Source organism: Neodiprion fabricii, chromosome 1 (genome assembly GCF_021155785.1).
Source record: "Neodiprion fabricii isolate iyNeoFabr1 chromosome 1, iyNeoFabr1.1, whole genome shotgun sequence".
Classification (NCBI taxonomy): Eukaryota; Metazoa; Arthropoda; class Insecta; order Hymenoptera; family Diprionidae; genus Neodiprion; species Neodiprion fabricii.
The window spans coordinates 9272857-9296380 of record NC_060239.1 but is presented as its reverse complement, the minus strand read 5'-3'; the positions used below and the strand labels follow the sequence as shown (position 1 = coordinate 9296380).

At 33.2% G+C, this 23524-nt stretch overlaps 1 protein-coding gene and 1 long non-coding RNA gene across 18 annotated transcripts in view; one reads left to right on the top strand and one right to left on the bottom strand.

Moving 5' to 3' along the window:
* Positions 1 to 211: 211 nt before the first annotated feature.
* LOC124188175 (intersectin-1) overlaps positions 212 to 23524 on the bottom strand; it is an 86271-nt gene continuing 62958 nt past the window's right edge. For 3 of the 17 annotated variants that reach the window (XM_046580684.1, XM_046580688.1, XM_046580691.1), the window contains 33 exons: positions 22690 to 22752; positions 21785 to 21949; positions 21619 to 21645; positions 20761 to 20919; positions 20239 to 20611; positions 19959 to 20169; positions 19638 to 19789; positions 19445 to 19567; positions 19222 to 19360; positions 18817 to 19131; positions 18358 to 18720; positions 18009 to 18172; positions 17629 to 17830; positions 17272 to 17562; positions 16900 to 17031; positions 16250 to 16345; positions 15749 to 15781; positions 14677 to 14700; positions 13967 to 14107; positions 13723 to 13849; positions 13330 to 13494; positions 6061 to 6188; positions 5861 to 5967; positions 5678 to 5750; positions 5346 to 5552; positions 5184 to 5267; positions 4686 to 4841; positions 4338 to 4475; positions 3941 to 4160; positions 3443 to 3517; positions 2847 to 2921; positions 2119 to 2292; positions 212 to 2004 (listed from right to left, as the gene is read on the bottom strand). In XM_046580684.1, coding sequence (XP_046436640.1) covers positions 1850 to 2004; positions 2119 to 2292; positions 2847 to 2921; positions 3443 to 3517; positions 3941 to 4160; positions 4338 to 4475; positions 4686 to 4841; positions 5184 to 5267; positions 5346 to 5552; positions 5678 to 5750; positions 5861 to 5967; positions 6061 to 6188; positions 13330 to 13494; positions 13723 to 13849; positions 13967 to 14107; positions 14677 to 14700; positions 15749 to 15781; positions 16250 to 16345; positions 16900 to 17031; positions 17272 to 17562; positions 17629 to 17830; positions 18009 to 18172; positions 18358 to 18720; positions 18817 to 19131; positions 19222 to 19360; positions 19445 to 19567; positions 19638 to 19789; positions 19959 to 20169; positions 20239 to 20611; positions 20761 to 20919; positions 21619 to 21645; positions 21785 to 21949; positions 22690 to 22752 — 5057 coding nt within the window. In that variant the 3' untranslated portion in view covers positions 212 to 1849. Of the gene's footprint in view, positions 2005 to 2118; positions 2293 to 2846; positions 2922 to 3442; positions 3518 to 3940; positions 4161 to 4337; positions 4476 to 4685; positions 4842 to 5183; positions 5268 to 5345; positions 5553 to 5677; positions 5751 to 5860; positions 5968 to 6060; positions 6189 to 13329; positions 13495 to 13722; positions 13850 to 13966; positions 14108 to 14676; positions 14701 to 15748; positions 15782 to 16249; positions 16346 to 16899; positions 17032 to 17271; positions 17563 to 17628; positions 17831 to 18008; positions 18173 to 18357; positions 18721 to 18816; positions 19132 to 19221; positions 19361 to 19444; positions 19568 to 19637; positions 19790 to 19958; positions 20170 to 20238; positions 20612 to 20760; positions 20920 to 21618; positions 21646 to 21784; positions 21963 to 22689; positions 22753 to 23288; positions 23367 to 23524 lie in introns of all 17 variants that reach the window. The other 14 variants (XM_046580686.1, XM_046580689.1, XM_046580692.1 and 11 more) reach the window with 6 other exon arrangements.
* LOC124188201 lies at positions 12245 to 13335 on the top strand. The gene is made up of 3 exons (XR_006872256.1): positions 12245 to 12528; positions 12624 to 12773; positions 12899 to 13335. It is a non-coding gene; the product is annotated as an uncharacterized LOC124188201 (long non-coding RNA).

Sequence of the window (23524 nt, the reverse complement as noted above, 5' to 3'; positions counted from 1 at the left end):
TTTACAATCTTTCAAAGAAACGATACAATCATTCGACCTAGACCTGATTTAAACCTTATTTTGCTAGAACAATCTTTCGCACATCGTCCCAAGTTGCTATATTCATCGGACAAAACATTGACAGTTTTGAGAAGCATCGATTCAACTTGCGCGAGGCTAAGTCGGCTTCTTTTTCCGTAAAAGGCCTGTCTCGCGGTCGTTCTAAAAGAACTCTCACCCAAAATATTAATGAAAGGATTGCAATGAGAAAGAGGAGGTAAGAATTGATAAAAAATGCTCGGAGCTCATTGGCACCAATCACAAAGAATATATGCTTATTGTTACCTGTAGATATAGTCATAGCAAAGACTAAACCTCAACAGAAAAACAAACAATAACGTTATATTCAACTTAAGCGGAATGAATTTCCATTTAGTTCTTCTAGGATAAAATTGATTCAGTGCAGATTTAACTATCAGTATCCTTTGTTAACGTATCCGTATCCTGTTAACTTACTAATCAAGAAATCAGTTCGACATGGTAAAAGAAAAGTTGTGTGAACACTCATGATCACCCAACGAGATTTTTACAGTTTGAGTGATCAAGCTCCCATGACTGTCCGCATTGATGTTTTACTACGTACTCATGATTGCTAGCTCATGATGTAATATCAAAAGGCTTCAAACGCGCTTTCATCACTCATTTGCTAAGTACAGTAGTAAGTTTTCAGAAACGGGATGAGAAAAACTTTAATATTTAATATATTTAGTAAATATTTTGGCCATCGTTGGACATAATTATATATTCATGTAGATGTATACTCCAAGTGCAGTAGTAAATGGTGATAATGGTACATGGACATCCAAGTTTTCCGTAAAGATCAAGACATATTCTTAAATATCGTCCGCAATATATTTATGATTATTCAACGAATCATATCTTACAATTAGTCATTATATAACGGACACCAATAAAACGCTACCTTTATTTCATTCAAGTTGATTCACTTATAATAAGAATTTTTGGTTTAATTTACTGTGAATTTATTCTCTTTGTTGGCTTTAAAAATTTGTCGGAATGTCAATAATATTTGGCCTCAATCAATTCTGTAATAAATAATGATCCCTTGATTAAAAACTATTCGAAGGTGACTGTGGTAACAGTTTTCATTATACAATAACATTATCAAGTACATACGAAACAATATTTTTCATATTCATTGTAATGAGTAAATTAGTCTGAGTATCTCTTTCTTACCAATACATAAAGCGAAGATAATAACAATATATATTCTTTAAATGTGTAAAAAGTGTTATAAATTGAACTCATACATGCATCACATACGTAATAAAACTCACAAGTTCCACTTCAGTTTGAATTTGTTGCAACGTTACAAATGCAAACATTATAATAAAGCTTAAATCTATGTTTTGACACTGCTTTAGACTAAATTCTAATTATTAAAAAAAAAAATTTCACAATTAAAGTTCACAAAAAGATATTGATCAGTTCGAATGGTACTCTGCATTTTCCGTAGAATAAACAAAACTTGCATTAGTCGCGAATGAAGTGTTCACAACTTCACAGATGGTACAGTTTCTTGTCAAAGTATGATTGTAAATAAATTGAAGATTTCAAAATGTACAATGCAAGTTTCAAACAAATGTATGATACTGTTCGAAAGGTTGAATTGTTTCAGAGGTAAACGTCTGAATTGCAAATTGCGGGCATTATTTTAGAAAAAAAAAACTAATGTGTTTGTGTTAACTGAATAGGTCTCTGAATATCATACTCTGTCAGTATTACTACAATGTCATGATTCCGAAAGTATCAATTGAAAAATCGTACTTCTAACCCACTCATGTAATTCTTATGGTAAACGGTTGAAGAGGCGTAGATCCAACTTCAATACAACTTCTCCACTTTCAACTTCGTGTAGCTTAATTCTTTTCTGAATTGGCCCACAAGAATCTATGCTATCTCTCATTATGTCGGATACTCGAACTTCGGCACGTCCACGGAATTCTGTAACGACAATTGAGGCAATGTGTTACACGACTTACATTCGTTAATTATATATCTTTCGATTCAATACCAAATTGTTATACATTAAATTCAAAAACTGTAAACAAAATTTACCGTCTGGACTGTAATATCCCTTGTCGAAAACAGTTATACACAAAGTATCCGCATGTAAATCTTTGACTTGGAACTGCATTGACTTATCCCACAGTGGACAGTTAGTTCCTGATACAACTTGCGTTCTCTCCTCTTGTGATCCCATTGATACTTTGCAGAATGTGTTGTACTTTCCTGTTTCATCAACATCAGAGGATTTATAAAATGAATAGATTGACGAAATGTTAAAAATTGCAAACATAGCACAGCAAAATATAAATTGGATTTAACAAATCATGAATGCATATACTCTCGTAGAATGAAGCAAAAATACTAAAAACATCATAATTGAAAAATATACTCAAGGTACCGTCTACATATTCACGATCCGTACGTGTTCAAAGTCGGTTAAAATGCTGATAAAATACCGTGGAAATGAAGCCGGTTAAAATTTCATCATACTCCGGTATTACTCGCACACTTAACAGTTCGTCAATATCTTGCTTTGTTAATAGCACAAAAGAAAAAAGAGTTTAGTATCGCAAAAGCCAAATATGAGTTTGAATTAAAATGAAAAGAAGCAGTTGGTTTATGTTAAGTTTAGCGACACTGTTCTTCACAAAAATGGATCATTTTTTCAAAGTTACAATTGTTATGGCCGTTTATTGACTATTTCGAATGTTTTACAGAAGGGAAAAGTTCGAAATAATAACAAAATCAAATCTTAGTAGCATCTGCAGTAACATTACCTGGTTTAGTAGGACAGAGATCTTCTGCTTCCCTGACAACTAGTCTGAGACGGCCCTTTGGGGGTCTCCTGCGAACTACAAGCATGCGACGCGCTAGTTAATTTACATGCTGCATGCAAAACTAAATTATTAGTAAGCAATTTTAATGGTATCAAAAATTGATTTAAATCCCATCATTCAAGTAACCATTCTTCTGCACACATTCTAATCAATTCAGCTTGTGCTCTAAATATCTTGCATGCCATAATCCTACCAATAAACGAATTAAATTCCCCATTTACCCGTTTCAATTTATATTGAATGCAATAAAATCAGAATCTATAAAATGAATCTGTGATTCATTTCTTGTAATTACAGAATAAAGCATGTCTCACGTAAAATTCATGTCTTATGCTCAAGGAATAATGATGATTACATCTAATAAAGTCGCGATTTTTTTCAAGGCTCAATATATAATTCAAGAATACACAGCGTTGAATCAAAGCTGAATTGTTTTTTTTTTAGAAAAGACAAATTAGCACACACGAAGCAAAGCCAAGCAAATATCACATAAAATTTAACAGAACATTCACAGACATTCTTAAGCAAACTCTTACCAGATAATGCTTTGATACTCGACCCTTCGAGTACAGTAACAAGAATTCGCCCACACGCAGCAAACTGCGCCTGCTCTGCTCACACACATTGACAGACATAGACATTTTATTAAATCAGAAATCAACAATTTCGACTCGATGTAATAAACGTAACGAAAAATGTAAACGATCTATTATAAATTCGTTTAAAAAAAACATTTCTAGTTAGAAAAACTGAAAAGTATACAGATATTTCTATAAATGAATTATTTATACAAGATCATTTAAAGAACCGCAATAAATGCAAATTGTGAAATTGGTATATTACCTATTAGCTTTCGGTGCATAACATAATTTCTGTATGATTATAAAGTGACGAATTAAATTCAACATTGAGGGAAGCTGTCATATAAAACAATTTCTATCTAAATACAAGTAATGTTCTGGAAATATTAGCGCACCACAAGTTTGATTGCACATTAGCGAAACCAAGAAAGAAAGAATATGGAAAATACTCACTCGATCGCTGCCGTTGAAGCTGAGTTTTTTCATTTTCTAAATAGACTCTACTGGCTTCGGTTATTCGCTTTAACCACAAAGAACATTCACTGGCAGATGGTGCTAAAAGAGTAATAGTTTTCTTTGAATCCCATAATCGGATCGTTCTAGAGTGGTCGGATGTATCATTTCCATTAAGTTCCGGTACTGTCAATATGACCAACTCATTCAGAAACGTTGGCTGAAATGAAAGATTAATGTTTCAGTTTATACAACTAATATAATATTATACCTGGCTAAAACTGAGTCATCCACAAATCATAGTTGTAGATAAAAATATATAACTGTTCCAATTCATTTACTTTTCAAATTTGAAACTCGTAGAATTGTCAATTTTCGGACAAGTTGTGTTACTTACTTTTCTGTACAGTTTAAATTTTTGATTAGCGTTTCTTTCAAAGGAGAATTGCTGTCCAGATGGTAAAGATTTTGTTGGTTGAGCAAACAAGATAAAATCATTCATCAGAAATCCCACAAGTTCTTTGCCGCTTTTTGCCTATGACAATGAAAAAATTACTTCTTCGTTTGAAAGCTAAATATTAAAACGTAAGTTAACGGTGAATATAAATATTATTATTATTGATATTATTCTAACAGTAATATTGTTACTTTAAGAAATCATTCACGCATTCAACAATACAAACTAATGTGTCAACATGATCGTCAACATTTGATATTGCTTATGCAAAATAAATATTTCACGTACTTTGTGCAGTATTCCATGATGCAAAAATTTCCTAGGTCCGAGAGAATTTGTAAGTGAGTTAAATATCAGTTGTTCTTCTAATCCATCGCAAGTTACATGCTGTTGTAACCATTCGAGTCTGTCGCTATTTTCTTTTTCTCTGACGCCCTCATTTACCTAAATCAATTTCAACGTATGACACACATAAAATGTATGAGTCATTTACGGACAAAAATAATCCAAGTTAATATACCGACAAATTGATAATTAATTTGGAACAAATACTGATTTAACTGATAAGAACCTATTTTTAATAGTCATAGAAATAATAATTCTACGTAAATTGTTTTTCACATTTCCATTGATCACAACATTATCTGGTACGTATCTTTTGATAATGTAATCTGACCAATGATAGAAGAGAGATGTGCCACAATTCAGTTATCTTGCAGACATGTTGTTGATTCTGTTGAACTTGATGCGTGACTGTATTTAATTATTGATGTATCCTTTTGTTACCTGTGTACAAAATTCTTCTGCTCTTGCCAGCGCTTCTAGAAGATATTGTCTGTCGGGATGTAACACAGGAGTATATTCGAGAATCTGTTAAAAGCAAAGGTATACATTACTTTGACAAGCTGGGTGCTGATGTATAATCGCTTGAAAACGTGCATTGCAAACCTTGTTAATAATCAGTGGGTATTTTGTAATCCTTTGCATGGGTTTAATGAGAAACGAACTCAGCGGCATTCCCTTTGTTCTTGGGTCCTGTTGACACATCGCAGCAACCTGAACGAATTCTGGTGATTTTTCAGTAAGTTGCTGAAGGTACGTTGCTGCGGAAAGCTGACAGCTACAGAATCTAACATAGGCCGACATCCTCGGGATCTGTAAATTCAAAACCGTGAGTCATATCCCTCCAATTTTTCCTTCTAAATCACTCACATATTCGGTTGTTCAAATAAAACGCGTTAATGCATATACACTATTTCACTGTGCACCATTCAACTTACATTTTCACACAATATGTCACCGATCATTCTTATAACACCACCATCGCTGTTGTCCCTTCGTATTCTCAGTGTTCTGAAGAGTAAAAAAAGTTAGAACTGAATAACACGCCTTTGCATTCAATTTTCAAGTATCCACCACTTTTTAATAAACAGAAATTTTTGCTAAAGTTGACTGACTCTTACCTCAAAAAATTGTCATTGCACACTATAATATCCCGCCAATTGACGAATATCTTGTCAACTTCGTTTACAGTCAGTACCATACTTTGAAGTAACGGTTTCTCAAAGACCTGTAAACAAATGTTGGGCATTATTGCTTTACATATAACTACAAACAAAATGACATTTTACACATATAAAATTATTTAAAATAACGTATTCACCTCGTGAACCAGAGTCATGTCTTCGATGTACGCTTGTTCAGTTGCAATGAGTTCTTTGATATGTTCCTGACGTTTCCTTTCCGTATCATTGAGCAGTCCAAACATAACATCACGTATTAGATCGCTGGCTGCACATAAAATAAATCGAAAATCTTGAAAAAAGTTAATATATTCATATTAAAAAGGAGTAGTTTCATAATAAAATGGAATTTACGTTGAATACGGTGGAAAAGGGGGCTCGGACTAAAAAAAATGTAATTGTTTGAAACTGATACTGTGTGTGAAAACGAATTCATGTTACACTTATTTTAACAAAACACAACAAACAAAACACCACTGTTTAGGACAAAGTTTGACAGTTATATGATGATTTGAAAAAGAAAAATGTACGTTATTTTTATCGGTTTAATTGGTAAACATGATAAGAACATAGACACCTGAATCACAGTTTAAAAAAAAACCAAATCAATCAACCAGCTGGAATTGTCATCGCCATAATTACAATAATGAGAAATTGAAAAAACGGTGATGATTACTGTAGTTTAAATCAAAAATCCGTATTTTCAGTCTCTTTACTATATTTTCTAACGTATTTTAATTGTTTAGTTTCTTTTTCTAAAGTGAAATTACAAGTCACAATCTGGAAAATGGCAAAATAATTACTATACACAGTACTATACTATACGTCACCTGTCCCACATAAAATTCTCCACGGAATCTGAAATAAATTATGTGGAAGTATTAAACCAGTTTATGGGCAAGAAGGTGGGTATTTCTAGATTATCGGATTTTTTTCTATTCCTTAAAAGCCAACCTTGACGTGATGTTGCAACCGTGAAAACTTGGGAGCGTTTTTTAATTATCGAAAAAAATTGTATGACTAATTTAAATAACAATATATAGTTTTGCAAAGGACTCGAAATTATTCCTGTATTTTTGAACTTATTCTTCTTGTATTGAGAATAATGCACTTAATTATAAAACATTCCCAATTTCATGTAAAAAAAAGTCTTGCTCCAAATTTAAATGAAAAGATTAACAACATTGGTAACGGTGTTTATAATAGTTACATATTTTATTTCCATTATCATCTATTATCAGGCGACAAGTTTTCAAATAAAATGAAGACAAAATTAAAATGAAACGAATATCCTACAAACTGACTAAATTCCAAACAAATTTTGTCCACATTTTTACATTCATCATGACTTACACTAAATTTTTTTCTCATTTTCCTCTTTCTTTCTTTCGTAACATTAAACATTCAGTACAGTTAGCTATATTTTTTGTAACAATTGTTAAAGATATATCATAATTTTTTTACGTACATATTCTATAATTACATACTTGTTATTTGCTCGTTATAATATCTCAGATGCATAATTGAAATTTTTGGTGGATAATGTATTATCAATGGTAAGTAATATTCAACAACATTATTAATTTTTTTCGAGCAACTGTTTTTTTCCGTCCTACGATGCATGTGTCACAAATTACAAAGATTTGGTACATGATAGAGAGCAATAAATTACTAGAATGTATCACGGCTTCTACTATTAACGTCCCTTTTTTTAATATGATTTATCAAATATAATTTACCTGATAAAAAAACATATTCGCTGAATATTTAGAATAAAAGTAATTACTAAATAACTCGAATAATCACATCTAAATGAATACTGACAAATTTTATTATCCCTATAATTATTACATAAAGTATATTACTTTATTGCATAGTTTTTTTAATATAAGTTTATGGCTGCTATTTCAACTAATTATTTTTTCAACATCAAAGACTTCACGCAATTTCACGTGTACATAATTTTTATATCTTTGTAATGAAATTTCTGACAAATTGTACTACTTGCTTTTTCGTGGAATTAACAATAGTACGTTTGATACACTAGTCAAGAAATTGAAGATAAAATTTAGATGTTATACACTACAATACCATTGCATGAAGTAGTTTTTCAATATTCTTAGTCTGTTGCCAAAATTCACTGTCATGGCTACCCCGATATTGCAGGATGCTATTTATTGATCCTGTTCAAATTTAGGAACACAATATTTTGTGCCTTTTAGTGACACAAACATAGCGAACCTGTTCTTAGTGAATTCTGATAATAAATATTGGGGTATATATTATACATTATATATTATAAACTATAAAACATCTCTTGTTATAACATTAACGATCACGAATTTTAGAATCAAATCAACTCAGGTTTTATTTTATTTCAAGCGCAAATAACATTTTCAACTGTTTTATTTTTGACGTTTTCAGTGCTTGATCAACAACTTTGATAAAAAGCACTGATTAGGCTGTCAATCCACAGTTTAAAGGGGTGCTGCTAATGTTTGAATAATCATTAACTAGCAATTGGATATGAAATCTATACAACAGTTAAATAATCTCTCGGCTACATCTATTATTGTGACTACCAGTCTATCATTTTTTATTTTCGTCTAGTTTGTTGATCGATAATGTAAACCTGAGGATCAACACACTTGCTAATACAACATAAATTATGTTTAGTAGCGAGCAATAAGAATTCAGATGATTGTAGTTCAAAAAATGAAAAGCTGGTATTGTTTGGTTTTGGTCGATCAAAGTATTCATGAAAGGACAAGTCAAAAGAATTATTACAGTTCATAAAATTACTCGTTGAAGTGGTTTTTTCTTCTACAAATGAATTTATCTTCAATTTATCACAATTTTACTATTTACTACATGGTTTTTCCCAGTAATATTATTAATTATCGTTTCCAAACTAAAATAGTATTAAGTACTTAGTTACATGGACAGTGGTTCTTGCTTCATTTTATTGTCTGTGTAAGATGACGATTGCATCATAAAAAGCAAATTCATCTCACGCTGTTATTGTGTCCATAAAAAAAAGATGAAAAACCGTAATTACCGTTTAACCAGGAAACTTCATTATATTGAAAAAATCCGGTTTGATGCATTGACTAACATATTTCTTTATCTAACAACTTCTCTTAAATAATAGAATATACTTCATGGAAGGAACTAGGTATTGTAACATAGACTGACAAACCTCTCACAATATTGTTTTCCAGAACAAATTGTCGAGGTAACAGGCCCGGGTGAGATATTCAGTTTGAAATGAATTATATGGAAAGACTGATGACGTTTAAGTGTGTACATTGAAAACTGAATTTTAACGGCGCTCACACAATGGTTATATATGTGTCTATTTAATTGTGCGCTTATTACGTAATAAAGAATATACGTGAATAAATACATAACTAAGAACTTGCTTTACTTATTCAGTGACTAAGATGAACATTGTTCAATTTCGAAACGATGATACCTAAGTTCTCCGAATGAAAACTCAACTTTGATAATGATATTAAACGAAATACTCATTATAAGCATTATTCAGAATCGAATGAATTCAGTTGACGACAATTTGCAGTGGCGTGAATGGCTAAAGTAAAGACAAGCGCCCATGTAATTACAATAACCGGAGACTGTCGTTGAAAAAATTAGCGTTACAATCTATGGAATACCTACGTGACATCTAAGCAATGTATAAATATGGTCAACCTATTAATGCAGATAGCGCCATTCAGAATTCTAGAAACATATGGCATTACAGTTCGAATTAGTTGCCACTCGATTCGCAAATTCTGAACGATGTTTGACCTTAATAATGTTATACATATGTAGTTTAAATAGTACAATAATTATATTGGTTTAGTCCTTGATTAGCATCGATATTTGCGAAATTTTTAACAAGAAGAAATATCAACAGTTATGGATTTCTTTATGGTTAATTAATGTAGAGAATATTAATTCGCAAATTTGAATTAACACAGATTTTGTAAGCGTGTTATTTTAGTGTTAGTTAGGGCAGTCTAATAATTAATTAGTGCTTCTTTCGTCTGAGTATCTAATCTGTTTACAAGAACAAACAGACGACTATGGTTTGAATTTTTTCTTTATATTTGACGTTGATACAGTAATAATTGAAAAAAAATTCTTCTATTAATACAGTCACTGTTGAGATTTCTTATTGCGCAGTTTATTTTTATCTTCCACCTCCTTTCTTAAACATTACATTTTATGCATAAATTCCTGTTCGTATTTGTTATTGCAAGTAGCATATATTATAGCCGATGCTGTGCTACACTGCTATCCTTAGGCTGCGTGTGAAGCAGAAGCAAGATGTTAGTTGAACAGAATTGTTGATGGGCATAAAATATGTAAGTTAGTAAGATAGTTTTAAAGGCAGTTATTAGTATACACATGAAAATATCAATCAACAATAGTAATACGCGATTAAACAAGAGCAAAAAATTACAAACGAAATCAAAATGGTCAAAGGAGAAAACATTGATGAATAGGAAGTAAGTTACCAATTAAAAATTTGCAGATAAAATTCAAATTGCTGACTTACAGACCTATATCAATCTAGTGAATTTAATGTACAAAATTACAAACTGTAACATAGGTGATAAAAACGTACAGGCAAGGAACTCGTTAAATCTAAAAAGTAACGACAAATAGAAACATTAAATGTAATTTTTTTCAGGAACTGTTTACTCTGATGACGTTAGAGGATAGTCAAATGTATGTGATACTGAGATCAATTGTTCAATGTGGGAAATAAACATCTGACTTTGTATATTATCATAACTGCCTTGAAGAGTCGAATCAGTCTGCATTTAAATCAACCGCGATACAAAATACCCACCGTAGAACTTTACTCATACACAAAAAGAGGAACAAAACGACACACTGTAACCAGACAGTTTGACATATTTATAGAAAAGTAAATATATAGCCTGGCTTGTGCTGAGCGAATATGTTCGAAACATATTTTTTTTTTAAATGCACATACACATAACCATAATTAATTACAGTATGATAATTTCAATGACTGTGTACATCTTATAGTTACAGAAACAATATCAAATTGTCTAATTTTTGCGATTTTAATCATACGGTCTTTGTTTACACCAAATAACGATATTTATCCTTATCATTCTATGAAAAAAAAAAAGCAAAAAATTATTTAACGGGAACGAGATTATATACAAATTAAATTATAAGTGGCAAGTTAAGAACTCATCACACTTATTTGTATTTTCTGTTATATTTTTCAGGGGTCAAAGGAGATCTATATTATTTCTTATTATCGCAAAAATCAGTAGAAAATTTCAATAATATTTGCCAAATTACGTTTCATTGCATATTATATTTTTTACACTTTATTTTGGTAGTGCTGAAGACTTGATATGTAACGCATTTCTTTCAATTTGTGACGAATCTGTTTGAAATAAATAGACATTTTATATAATTTGGTGAAAACACTGAGTGGCACGGGACCCACGGGCTGAACATGCTATTATTACTTTAACAAAAAAGCCATGCGGGAACCAAAACAAGGAGAATCATTTATCAAAAGCTGAAGCAGATCTGCAGTTGGTTAGTTTGCAATAGGTAATAAGAAAGGTAAAAAAAAAAGAAGAAGATTAATAAACTCACACCTTTAGGAATATAAATCTGATAAAGTAACGAGATTCTTGAATATGTATACATATTACATATACATACATGTATATATAATACATATATATTAATAAATTATTAGCTACAGCTAAATCCTAATCATTCAATGAGATTCATAATACAATAATCATAGTGAGCAAAATTTTCAACTTTAAACGAGCTATTTATTCATTTAAATTCAAGTAATGAAATTTTAATGACTGCTCTCTTTTAATTGTAAGAATGTACATACTTGAATTCACGTGTTTCGATTTCAAAATAACATCTTCATCTGTTTTCAATAATTAAATACAGCCCAGATAGAAAATTGTGAAACTAGATTGGAAATTTTTTTGATAAAAATAAAACGAATTGTATTCAGGTTTCAACATCTATGGTTAAATTCCATTTCTTTTCTGTTACTATAGACTTGGAGCAAACGAATAGTTTCAGCTGTTTTAAACAGTATACAATGCTTATATAGGTAATACGAACTTCATTTAAAGCATTGAATAAAAAAATACAATTTATCCCTCAAAAACAGAATTAAAATTCATATCGACTGGTATGACCATTTTTTAACAGAGTTCTTAAATGGCGGTAACGATTATGGACAAAAATCGTAATGAAATGCTAGTCAATGAAAAAAAAATTCACCATCGTTCACTTAATTTGGAAAGAATAATTATAGAAAAGTTGGTGGAATAAACAGAAAAAACACTGTTACATCAGTGAATGATTTCGTTATTAAAAAAAATCATTACTCGAACTTGCTAAAAAAATAATAAAAACTTTACTCAAATGAGCAATTCATAAAACTATTACATGTCTAAAAATCGTTTTAACATTCAACAATCCTAGAACATATCTACTTTCATTTGATGAACAAATAGTAGAACAAGAAAGAAAGAATAATCCTAATCAACTGAAACACTTTGATACAGTCCTTGGTAAGACTTGACTAAAATTAAAATAATTTCGTAACGCAATCTAGAATATATTTATTACTTTTTTCAAAATTCTAACATCACACAAATGAACCTAGTGCAACAAAGCTGGAAGATATAAAGTGTGAGAGACTGAATCAGTGGTGCCGCAGTGGGTCCCTGCCGAGCGTTTAGCAGACATACACTAGCGATTGATCAACGATGGTTGGAGACAGTATGCACCAGCCGTTCCTACAAAACAGATATACGTAAGCCATATTCTTTCATATACATTTCCGGTTTCTGTTCTTAAGTTAAATATATCACTGATGTCAATGATTTGGTAAATCTAAAATTTTTTTTCACTGTATAACAAGTTTCTCATTTATTGTAGAACCTCAAAATGCAACATTGATTCAGATGCATAAAAACTGTGAAAGAGTAGTGTGTCCAAGTTTTACATAATCATTCAATTATCGAGCATCTAATTGAATAAGGTCGTGAGGTCGTGACACGAAGAAAAGGATGCGTTTCCAGGAAACTTATATTCATATATTTCAACAATAGAGAGTGTGAGGAACGTGCTTTACTGCAGTTGAAAAGTATGCTAATCATAGGTTTGTTATAGGTCATATTAGAGAAAATGCATGTCAGAGCAGCAACTACCTACAATATACGTTCCTAAATACGATTTACAGATCTATGGTATTACAAATGTACAAATTTGTACACAAGTGAATGTAAAAGTTGACGCCGGTTACAAGAGGAAAGTGTAACACATGCTATAAATAAACTGTCGTCAATATCGAGGATAAATTTACTTACACATCGGAGAAACATAGTTGCTAGGAAATACTCCTGATACACCGTTCATCTCGCCCCTCCACCACGAGGCATCCTCTTTAGCAAGAACAGTTATAACGTCTCCTTTCTCGAAATTCAACTCATCCTCATTTAGCGCTTGATATGGGTATAAAGCCATCACCCGCTCTAGAAACATAAAAACAATAAGTTCGTAAGGCACTTCAAGCTGCACAAACACCTATTTCAAATTATGAATCCATAGTTTACCGCCAAGCACCAGTCACTATGCAAAATTCGTCGTATTTCACTACTACTAAATCCTCGGCATAATGAAATTCATTATACTTTTAGAATGACATTCAGAAAAGTACTGTTTGCTTTCCGTCCATCAGATGATAAGAGTAGTACACTTACCAACATTGGGATCAGTGGGCGAGTCTTGATATCTATGGGAAACTGGTGTGCTGCGATTACTGTTACTTCCCAATAACTTGACATAAGATGCAGGAAACCAACCAATTTGTCGTTTTTGGCCACGAGCCTGGGGCAAATATAAATATGAGAAATTAGACTATTTGTCAGATAACATGAATTTGTAAAAATTTTGAAGAACACCTTCTATTTCGTATTATAACTAATAATTTAGTAAAACTTTTACCTGTAACTCTCCTTCCCACCAACCAGTTTCCGTCTTTTTCCTGATCATGATGAGTTGTCCTCTATGGAGATTCAATTGCTCCGGACTAGTCGCGTGGTATGGAGCGATGACTTGTCCAATTTCAGGTTTTTTACCTCTTGCCTGAAGACAATTAAACGTTACTTTGATTCAGCTTAAAGTATGGGTGTTTCATACAGTATTAGAAAGCATGAATCGTGCGGATATTGCTAGAAAAATATCGACCTCAGGTGCTTGAAATTAAGTTTCATCCCGATGTGGTGATTTTCAATGTTTGACAACAAGACTTAAGAACTTCATAGAACAAAACTGAAGAGATGCCTGCATATTAAGGTAGTGAAGAGTATCAAACAATATTGAATCTTGTGAGATCAACTTGCAGTGTCATAAACGAAATCGCCAAATTGTCATTCGTAACAATAAAAATAAAAATGAAATTTAATTTATAGAACATACTTACCAAAAATTTCACTACGTTCAATAAACAATTAAAATTATTCTGATAATGACCAATCATACATTACAAAAAATAGTAAATATACGGTGACATCAACTAATGCAAAATACATAGGTTTGTGAAAAATAATTGGCAAAAGCAAGTGAAGAATATTTGGAGAAGGCAAACGATCATTGCAAAGATATAAAATAAGCAAACCATGTGGATAGGAACAATGGTGGATGGACCAAAATACCTTGGGGTACTGCGGCGTGGATGGCTAAGCATCAGCAGCAGCATCCAAAAGAAGCAAGCACAGCCATACATATTAGTACTTCATCAGGCCACCACAAGAATTATTGTTGCAAATCGATAAGTTGTTAGTAAAAAATTTTGTTTTGAGAATATCGGTAATTTAGTGACCTTATTTTCCATAAATTCAGAAAAGTTCTGGTTTGAGCTTATCAAGAGAAATCCATTGCAGTTATATCAAGAAAAAAAAATAAATAAATACTCGTGAATATGAATTCTCATATAATTCTTACTTGACGTGTAGTATTTAAAATAATTTCACTCTTTAGCAAATAAAATAATTAATTATTCACAATTCTACGTATGTAGTTTTTCCTGTAGTGGCTGTAGCCTGGCATTCTTGGGACGAAACATCCATTTTAAATAACACATAATATCAAAGTTCATATCAAAGAAACACTTAGTGAAACATTTTCACTTCATAACACCTGTTGCATGTATGAAAGGGGAAACGAATAAATTATTTTGCCCTGAAATTGTATTATTCATGTGAATGTTGAAAATATTTGCATAGACATGTGTAAATATGTTGGTGTGAATATGCTCCGAGTGATTTATTAATTGTACTTCGTAAAACCCGGTTTCAAAACATTCATGTTACACTGGAACTTCAATCGAAAATTTTTTCCAAATTGTGTGTTAAGATACATTATTATGTGGAATGTAGCGTGTCAATGTGCAAGTGCAATAATTCGAAATCATTCACCATTGATCCATGCATACAATTAATGTTTAGAGTATGATTAACAGCCATCCATTTGCAAGTAATAAATCGTCAACAGGGCTGATTTTCAGTATCAAATAAAAAACTAAAGAGATTGAGAGAATTGTTAAAATTTTAAAACTTCGCCAAAGATATGCTAGCTGCTTCGCAATCTGGCTACAAACTTGAATCGTATACGTATTCCTCAAATTCTGCAAGCATATGGTGTAAAATTTAGTAGTCAACTCTATACAAATTGATGCTTGTCATTGAAACAAAATATTAGGAAAGATGTGCAGTGTAAGTATTGTACCTTAGAGTCAGTGTCGCTCCCAAGGTCCTCGGACTGTATACAAGTATCACGAATCCATCATACAACACATAACAAAAAAAACACAACAACGGAACATATGTTAATTCTACAAAAAAAAAATTATATGTGTGTCTTAAAAGATATGAAACATGTTATTTCGTATATATCGTATGTGGTAATGATTATTAGCATTAGTGTACCTAGCTGTCGTTTATCAAATGAGTAGAATAAATTTCTCGATTGAGGATTATTTAGCTCAATGTAAGAAGATCGATCGATCGAATATTGTATTAACATTAAAACATTTGATAACAAATAAAAATACCCATTCGTGTGTTGTTTTTGTGCATTGTTTTATGTTGTTCTTGAAGTTTTGTTAAGTATCTGTATATTTAGTCTGTGCAGGGAATCACTGAAAATCCCTGAATTCAGGGCATTAATTAAATTCTTCAAGAAACCATCACAGTATTTTTAGAACCTTTATTCTGAATTCAACATTACCTGTTGCGCCGACATAGCAGCAAAATCTGGTAACTCTGCTCTGTCTTCCGCCTCAGCTCTCTCGTCTTCAAGCTGTTCCTTCGTTTTTTCCTGTAGCTAAACCCACACATGCACTCAACAATGGTAGCTTATGCATATGATACGCGAAGTGGTTTATTTTCATAAAAATTTCAATAGGTTCGGGTACTGTGTTAGTAATAAAAGAAAAATGCTATTCATCAAATTTTAGCTTACAGTGAGTTTCACGAAAGGTGTTAGAAATGGAAAGCATTTAAAAAAATTCACTACATTTGTCCTTCGATTAAAAAAGTTTTCATGGACAATGTATAAAACATATATAGCAGGGATATTATACCAGTTACTAGCAATAATAGCATTAGTTGAATGTATACATGAATCCTTGGAAACAAATATGAAAAGCTTTATGAGTTATTTGTCTAAACACGTTACAACTACGAGGTTTTCAAACTCTGCAACTTCATTCAATTGTCATTTGAAAAACTGACTTTTTTTTATCAACGAATAAAATTAAGGAATGATGATATAAGATATGCTACAAATGCTATCACTGAATTTTTAAACTTTTGACTTCTTTTACAGTTATACTTTTAAGCTGTTAACAGTGAATAGGATTTTTATGAAATCAGTACCGGTGTTCCTTGAGCTGAAGTAACAGCAGTAGGTGGTTCCGAAATTTTTTCTTGAACATCTGGTACCGGAGTCGATTCAGGGGCCGGAACAGCTGATACTACTTCAGAAGTATTATCAGGCACAATGACAACCTGTCATATACACGTGGTTAGAATCACGCAATTATCAACCCTATTCTAAAGTTATTGAACATTTTCACGACACAAAAGCTCGCTTAAATTATGTTCACTTTACAAACTATTAAACAAAAACAAACTCGTTTTATTCAAATCGAAACGGGGTGATTATGTAAATTAAAATTTAGTAGTTAAACAGCATAAACGAGAAAAGTCATGAAATAGAACATAGTAACAAATTTAAGTGAATCATACCTGATCGGGGTTGTCGCACTTTTCAACATAATTTGATGGAAAAATTCCGGTACGATCTCCTATAACGCCTGTCCACCAGTCTCCTTCTTTTTTTGTTACCATCATCACTTCCCCTTGATTAAAGCTTAGATCTCCAGTTTCGTTTGAAGCATATGGATACAGCGCGATGTAATATTCAGTAGGAATACCAGTTGGAGATGATGCCTCAGTTCGGACAGGTGTGGTTGTTTTAATATAAGACTTTGGGAACCAACCTTCTGTACCATTAAATTCACCGTACCACCAATCATCCTTAAAAAAAAAATTGAATTCAGCGATTGTGAGGAGTGTATTGATTTTCAATCAGAAAACACAAACCTGCTGCTCTGTGACATTGATCGTATCTCCTTTATTGAAAGAGAGATGTTGCTGAACTGTCGGGCGATATTGGTACAAAGCAATAGCTTGCAAGTTGCAAACTGAGCCTAAGCCTAAAGTTGGAATAACTGCCTCGACAGCTGGACCTTCACCACCAAGTGAGCCAGCGTCCGATACATTTTCAGGAACTTCGGCAATACCTCTGTTGATATGTCAAATTCAATTAAAGGTTTGAAACATCACTACAGATACATTTCAAGCTTACAGAAAATAAAAAATTGTACAGTTCTCAAAGAGAAAAATTATCTTTTTATTAACCCCTACTTTCTATCCTCAACCTTTAATCTCACGTTAATGGGAATAAATATTTTCAAACTCACTCCAAAGTTCGCTTCTCAACACTGTCTTGTTGGATGAAAGCATTGCCACTGGTAATCACAGCATCAACTTCCACTGGTTCGACATAAGATTCTGGAAACCAACCTGTGTGGCCACGTATTTCACCAGCCATCCAGCCGGGCTCGGCATTTTGGACTGGTGGCACCTGTAAATACACATTGTCTGACTTGATATAATTTAACTCAACATCAAATGCAAAGATCATCACTTTTTCCTAAACTGATTAAATTTTTAGCCACATCAACCATTAATTATTTATTAATCGTAAGAAAAAAACTCGAAATGCGAAATTTAAATTCCAGTTTTCGTATTAAATCAGAGACAACTTACTAGGATTATATCACCGGGCTGGAAAGATATCTCGTCTTGATTTCTTGCCACGAATTCATATAAAGCTCTGTATTTCACAGCGCCAGTATTATCTCCAGTAATCGTTGCATGTGTCACTGAAGCAATGTCCACTGGCCACGAGTCTGTATTTACAGTTCCAGTATCACCCCAGGCGCTATCTCCCCAGGCAGAAGTGGTAAAATCTGCGTTGCCACTGCCAGCTCGCAAATCGGTAACTTTTGTTTTTTTTTCTTCAAATGATTTATAGAGCTGCGCACATTCGGCAAGAAGGTTTTTCATTTGCTTCTTTATGTCATCAAGTTGGCTGTTGTTGTTTTCAATATCTGTCATCTTATCGTTTATCTAAAAATAAATGAAACCACCAGAAATAGTCATGTAATTTCACATCGCAAAAATTTTTTGTACTTGTGTGTTAATCTCATAAAATTGATGTAGCACCTGTTGCTGTAAGTCCGCGATTTTATCTTTCATTTGTTTCAACGTTATTTGTTTACTAGCAAAAGCCATCTTTACTGCCTCCTGCCCAGCAACATCTTGAGCATTGTTCAACTTATTCTTAGCTTCAATTCTTGCTTTTTCCTGACTCAGCGAAAGCAGTCTTTGATTTTGCTCCCGTAATTTATTTTTCAGCGCTGACATCTCTTGAAGTTGAGAATCACGCGTTGAACGCATACCGTCGATCGTAGTTTTCACACCAGAAACACCCACGCGAGTATCACATATTTTCTGTGAAAGCTCTTTCACTTTTTCATTCTGCAATACGATAGTTATTTTTGTAACACGTAACACTGACGATTGGTTCGGTAAATTTTATACTTCAAGTAACAAATGCTGCTAAATTACCAGACTTCCTAATTCGATAGCAAGTCCTTGATTCTTGGCCTTGAGTTTAAGAAGTACGTCCTGTTCCTTCTGCCTTTGTGCCTGAAGTTCTTGAGATTTTTGCTTCTCCCATTCTAATTGCCGCTGTCTCTCCATTTCTCTGTGATTCAACAGGTCAAAATTTAGAGAAAATAAGTTGCAAAGAATAGGAATAAACTCAAGTGTTATCAGAACGATATCTTACTTTCTTGCAGCCTCCCGTTGCTCTTGTGCCCGTTTTCTTTGCTCTTCCTTCTCTTGTTCAATTTCCTTCTGCCGAAGCATTTGTTTTTCAATTTCTGCCTGTCGTCTCCTTTCCTGTTCCAACCTATGTGAAAATATTATAAAAATAGCATCAATTGCAATTGCCAATAATAAAGCTATTGTTTCAATCAAACCTTATTTTCTCTTGCTTTTCAGCCTCTTCTCTTTCCTTACGATCACGTTCTTCTTGTTCCTTTCGTTGTATCTCTAAAAGTGCTTTGCGCCTACGCTCTAACTCAGCCTGCCCCTTTTCAAAGTTTTCTTTTCTCTTGTTTTCAAAAGACGTCTGTAATTACGAAAACACATTTTTTTCACAAAGATGTTTAATTTCGGTGATAACTAAGACATCGGCGCTATACTTCGTTAGATTTTGAATCTCAGTATCTGATAACTGAATATCAAGTTATATAAACCTAGAGTTTAAAGTAAATACAAATGGCAAATTGTCAACTAACCTGTGGCATGCCAGCAGATGGATCAATGTTCTCCGACGTACCCTGGGACGTAACGCTACCTTGTCGTTGACGTCTGAATGTAGGAGGAATGAGTTCAATTGGTAAAACTGTGGGAATTTTTTCACCAGCCTTAGCCATATCACATAAGTGCATGGCTAGGACAAATTCGTCGCAACCCAATCGGCCATCAACATCCATATCAGCCAAAGCCCTGAGCAGAAAATATCAGATATTAATATCGAGATTAGAGTGTTCTAATTATCACAGTATCTTCACTTACCATACTTGGGCTAGGATGCCCTGAGGCAACTGCGTTTGAACCATAATATTTCTAGCTTGTGGTCCCGAGAGGAATCCAGATCTGGTACGATCCCAAGTGTTGAATAGTTGCGTGTACTTCAATTTTGTTTGATGAGGTACTGCCCACTCGACCTGTGGCGAGCCTGCGGAATGCTGGCTATGCTGAGAATCAAGCGAACCAACTCTGTCTATGCTTGGAGGTCTAGCCGTTGTACTGAGTGGAGAATTTGTAGAAACAGGCGTTGGATTTCCATTAACCGACGGTGGGACTATGGGGGCAACTGCAGGATTCCCCATTATTTGATGCACTGGTGCTAAAGGAATGCTGCTGATTGGAGCGGATATTGGGATGCCTGTTAAAAAGTAAAACGAACTTTAATTTCACTTTCTGTGATTAATGCGAGAACTTAAATAGGTCTTGAATGGATTGCGGCAACTCGGTCATTGTCCAAATTGAGGATTTAGTTCCGATTGTAATGAGAAAACCATTTCAGTACTTTACCTGAAGCCATAGGTGCAACAGATGCAATAGGTGCCATCGTTGGGGCAGACATAGGAGGTATCATTGCCGGTTGTATTGCCATCACACTGCCCATTCCAAAAGCTGCAATTGGGGCAGGATTCATATTGACAGGTGCAATCGGCGCAACGGACGGCATACCTGTGTTGATACAGTTATTACTTACTCAATTTGAATTTGGTAATATGGATTATACATAGAAACGATGACAATGACTGGAAAAAAGTTATTAAAATTGCAAATGAAAACGGTGACTTTTGATAAAGCTGCGTAAAAATACCAACTCTTTCTCAGGGTGAACATATTTCACTGATTATATTTAACATTCCATGTAATGAAAATCGTGTTTATAAATTTTTTCGTCAACGGGAAAAAAACGTCTAGTACATTATCAATTGAGCTTGTATTTAATTTTTGCTGAGTCTATTTCACAGAAGCATTCGTAATCCATGGTTCTTAATTCTGGGTTTTTAAATTTGATATTTGTCGTTGTAAAAATATGACATGAAGATAGCATGAAGGTGTTGGATTTTATTCTCAAAACCTGCGTGACACTTACTGATTTATTCAACAATATACGATATTTTTAAATAAAAAAAAAACATTCAAGTGTCAAAGTTACAGAAAGCTGGTCAAAAAAATTCCAGTACTCGTAATTCGCTACAAAGGGATGGTATGTAAACTGGTGAGCTAAACAATGGCAAAACTAATATAGTAGAATTACCAATGATGTGGCTAAAATTTGTAAGAAATTAATGTGAGAAAATCAAGTTTTTGGTAACACAAAGTAATGGATCTTCAAGGCAGAAATTATATAATTTCTCTATCTAGTTTAAATACCTTCAGAGAAATCAAACTCGAACAAGTCTGTAATAAAAAAAACATGTTGTGAGGATAAGAACTGTGTGTAGACTGAACGCCGTGCTCAAGTTCACCAGCGAAATAACGCTGATGAACCGGACTGTAGTGATTTTACATATTTCATAAGATGCACGATTATATTTACCCATCGGTGCAGACGCAGTCATAGGCTGTACTGGTTGGATAGGAGGAATAATGGATCCCGCGGACGGCTGCATTTTAACTGGTGACATACCCATGTTGACCGGACTATTTGGAAATGATGGAGGGGCTGGTTTTGGTGGGGGGCCACCAATCAATGGTACTGTACCTGCAAAGATTGACTGATATTACAATTATTTGTCGTAGTAATAATCGAATTTTGGAAAGTGAAATTTTTCTAATGCGTTGCAGATTTGAATGATTTCGAATTTCGTAACATGTGAAAAAATTTCCAAATAGTAAATGGTGGTTTGACAGAAAGTACAGGTGTTTTAACATCGTCACACAGATCATTGAGGTCAAAAAATATCCACATATATACATAGGTATGTGTGGTGCACTAATCACAAAAGCGTTGCAAAGCACAATGTTAGCATTTTATCTTTAGTAGTCCGCATTGGTGATAGCATCTGTGAGTGTCCGTAAACAGACGGATGACTGGATTACAAAAACAATAATATCACTCAATGATACGCTCTTAATGAAATGTATAATTTCACTGAAATTTACAATTTAAAAATAATAATACTCTTGACTGGCTGTTATAACTAGTTGTTGAATTTATGTAATAGCAAGTTTTACACCATGTAGGGAGCACTAGCTGAAAAATTATGGTATATATGGGCAAAAATAGAGTTACCTATTGAAATGATTGCATTTAACACAAAATTTCTCAACTAAAAGTTTACAAAAGGGCTATTGCTGTAAAAGAAAATTTCCCCCGTTTCCATCTTCAGATGTTTGAGACATACAGTCCGTAATGTAATTATAAAATCGTTAAACAAAATGTACGTAGGGATATAATATACATATTCTTTACATAATTCCCGGAATGAGTTCCCCACATACCAATCGATGACGGTGGCGCAGGTCTTTGTGGTGGACCAGGAGCTGAAGCAGAGTTAGTGGTTCCTTAGTGCAGCAGAAACAACGTGATAGAAGGACATGAAAAAGATGAGACGAAAAGACAAATAGAAGTTCATACGTAATAAGTATTTGAAGATATTCTGAAATTTCGATCATTAGTGAAGTAAAAACTCATTGAAAGTAAAGCTTCGAAGGTTCACATCACATTGCAATACAGTTCAATTACAAATTTTTACAATATTGCGTGCCAACATAAAACATTGAATAATTGCATATGAGAATATGATTGTAGATTATTCTTCCACAGCATATGCAAGTCTGAAAATATCGATGAACTGTGACCAAGTTGTGGTAGTATCAATAAGTAGTATGAAAATTTCATATAAAGAAACACAAATGAGCTATTTCAAGTGTAAATGGATGCAAATACGCAATGAGCATGTTTAAAAAAATACTGGAAACACAGACAAGCCAGGGTAAAACACATTGACATTACCTGTGAAGCAAAAACTTTGGGGAAAAAACACATGAATCAAACAAAATCATGAAATCCAAAGCAGGCATTTGTCGAAGAAACATACCCGAGGAAATGAAATTTGCAGGTCTGACGGGTACCACTGGTGGTGAAGAATCGAAAGATAAATCAAGAAGTGTTCCTACTGTTTATGAAAGTGTAATAAAAGTAATTAATAAGTTGCAGAAAATAACAGGACAAAACACTAATAACACACACATAGCATAAAAAGGGAATTTGAAAAATGTGAAAGACAATCGTTTCGTGAAAAATGCTGGATTAGACATTAATTATTTTTACAGA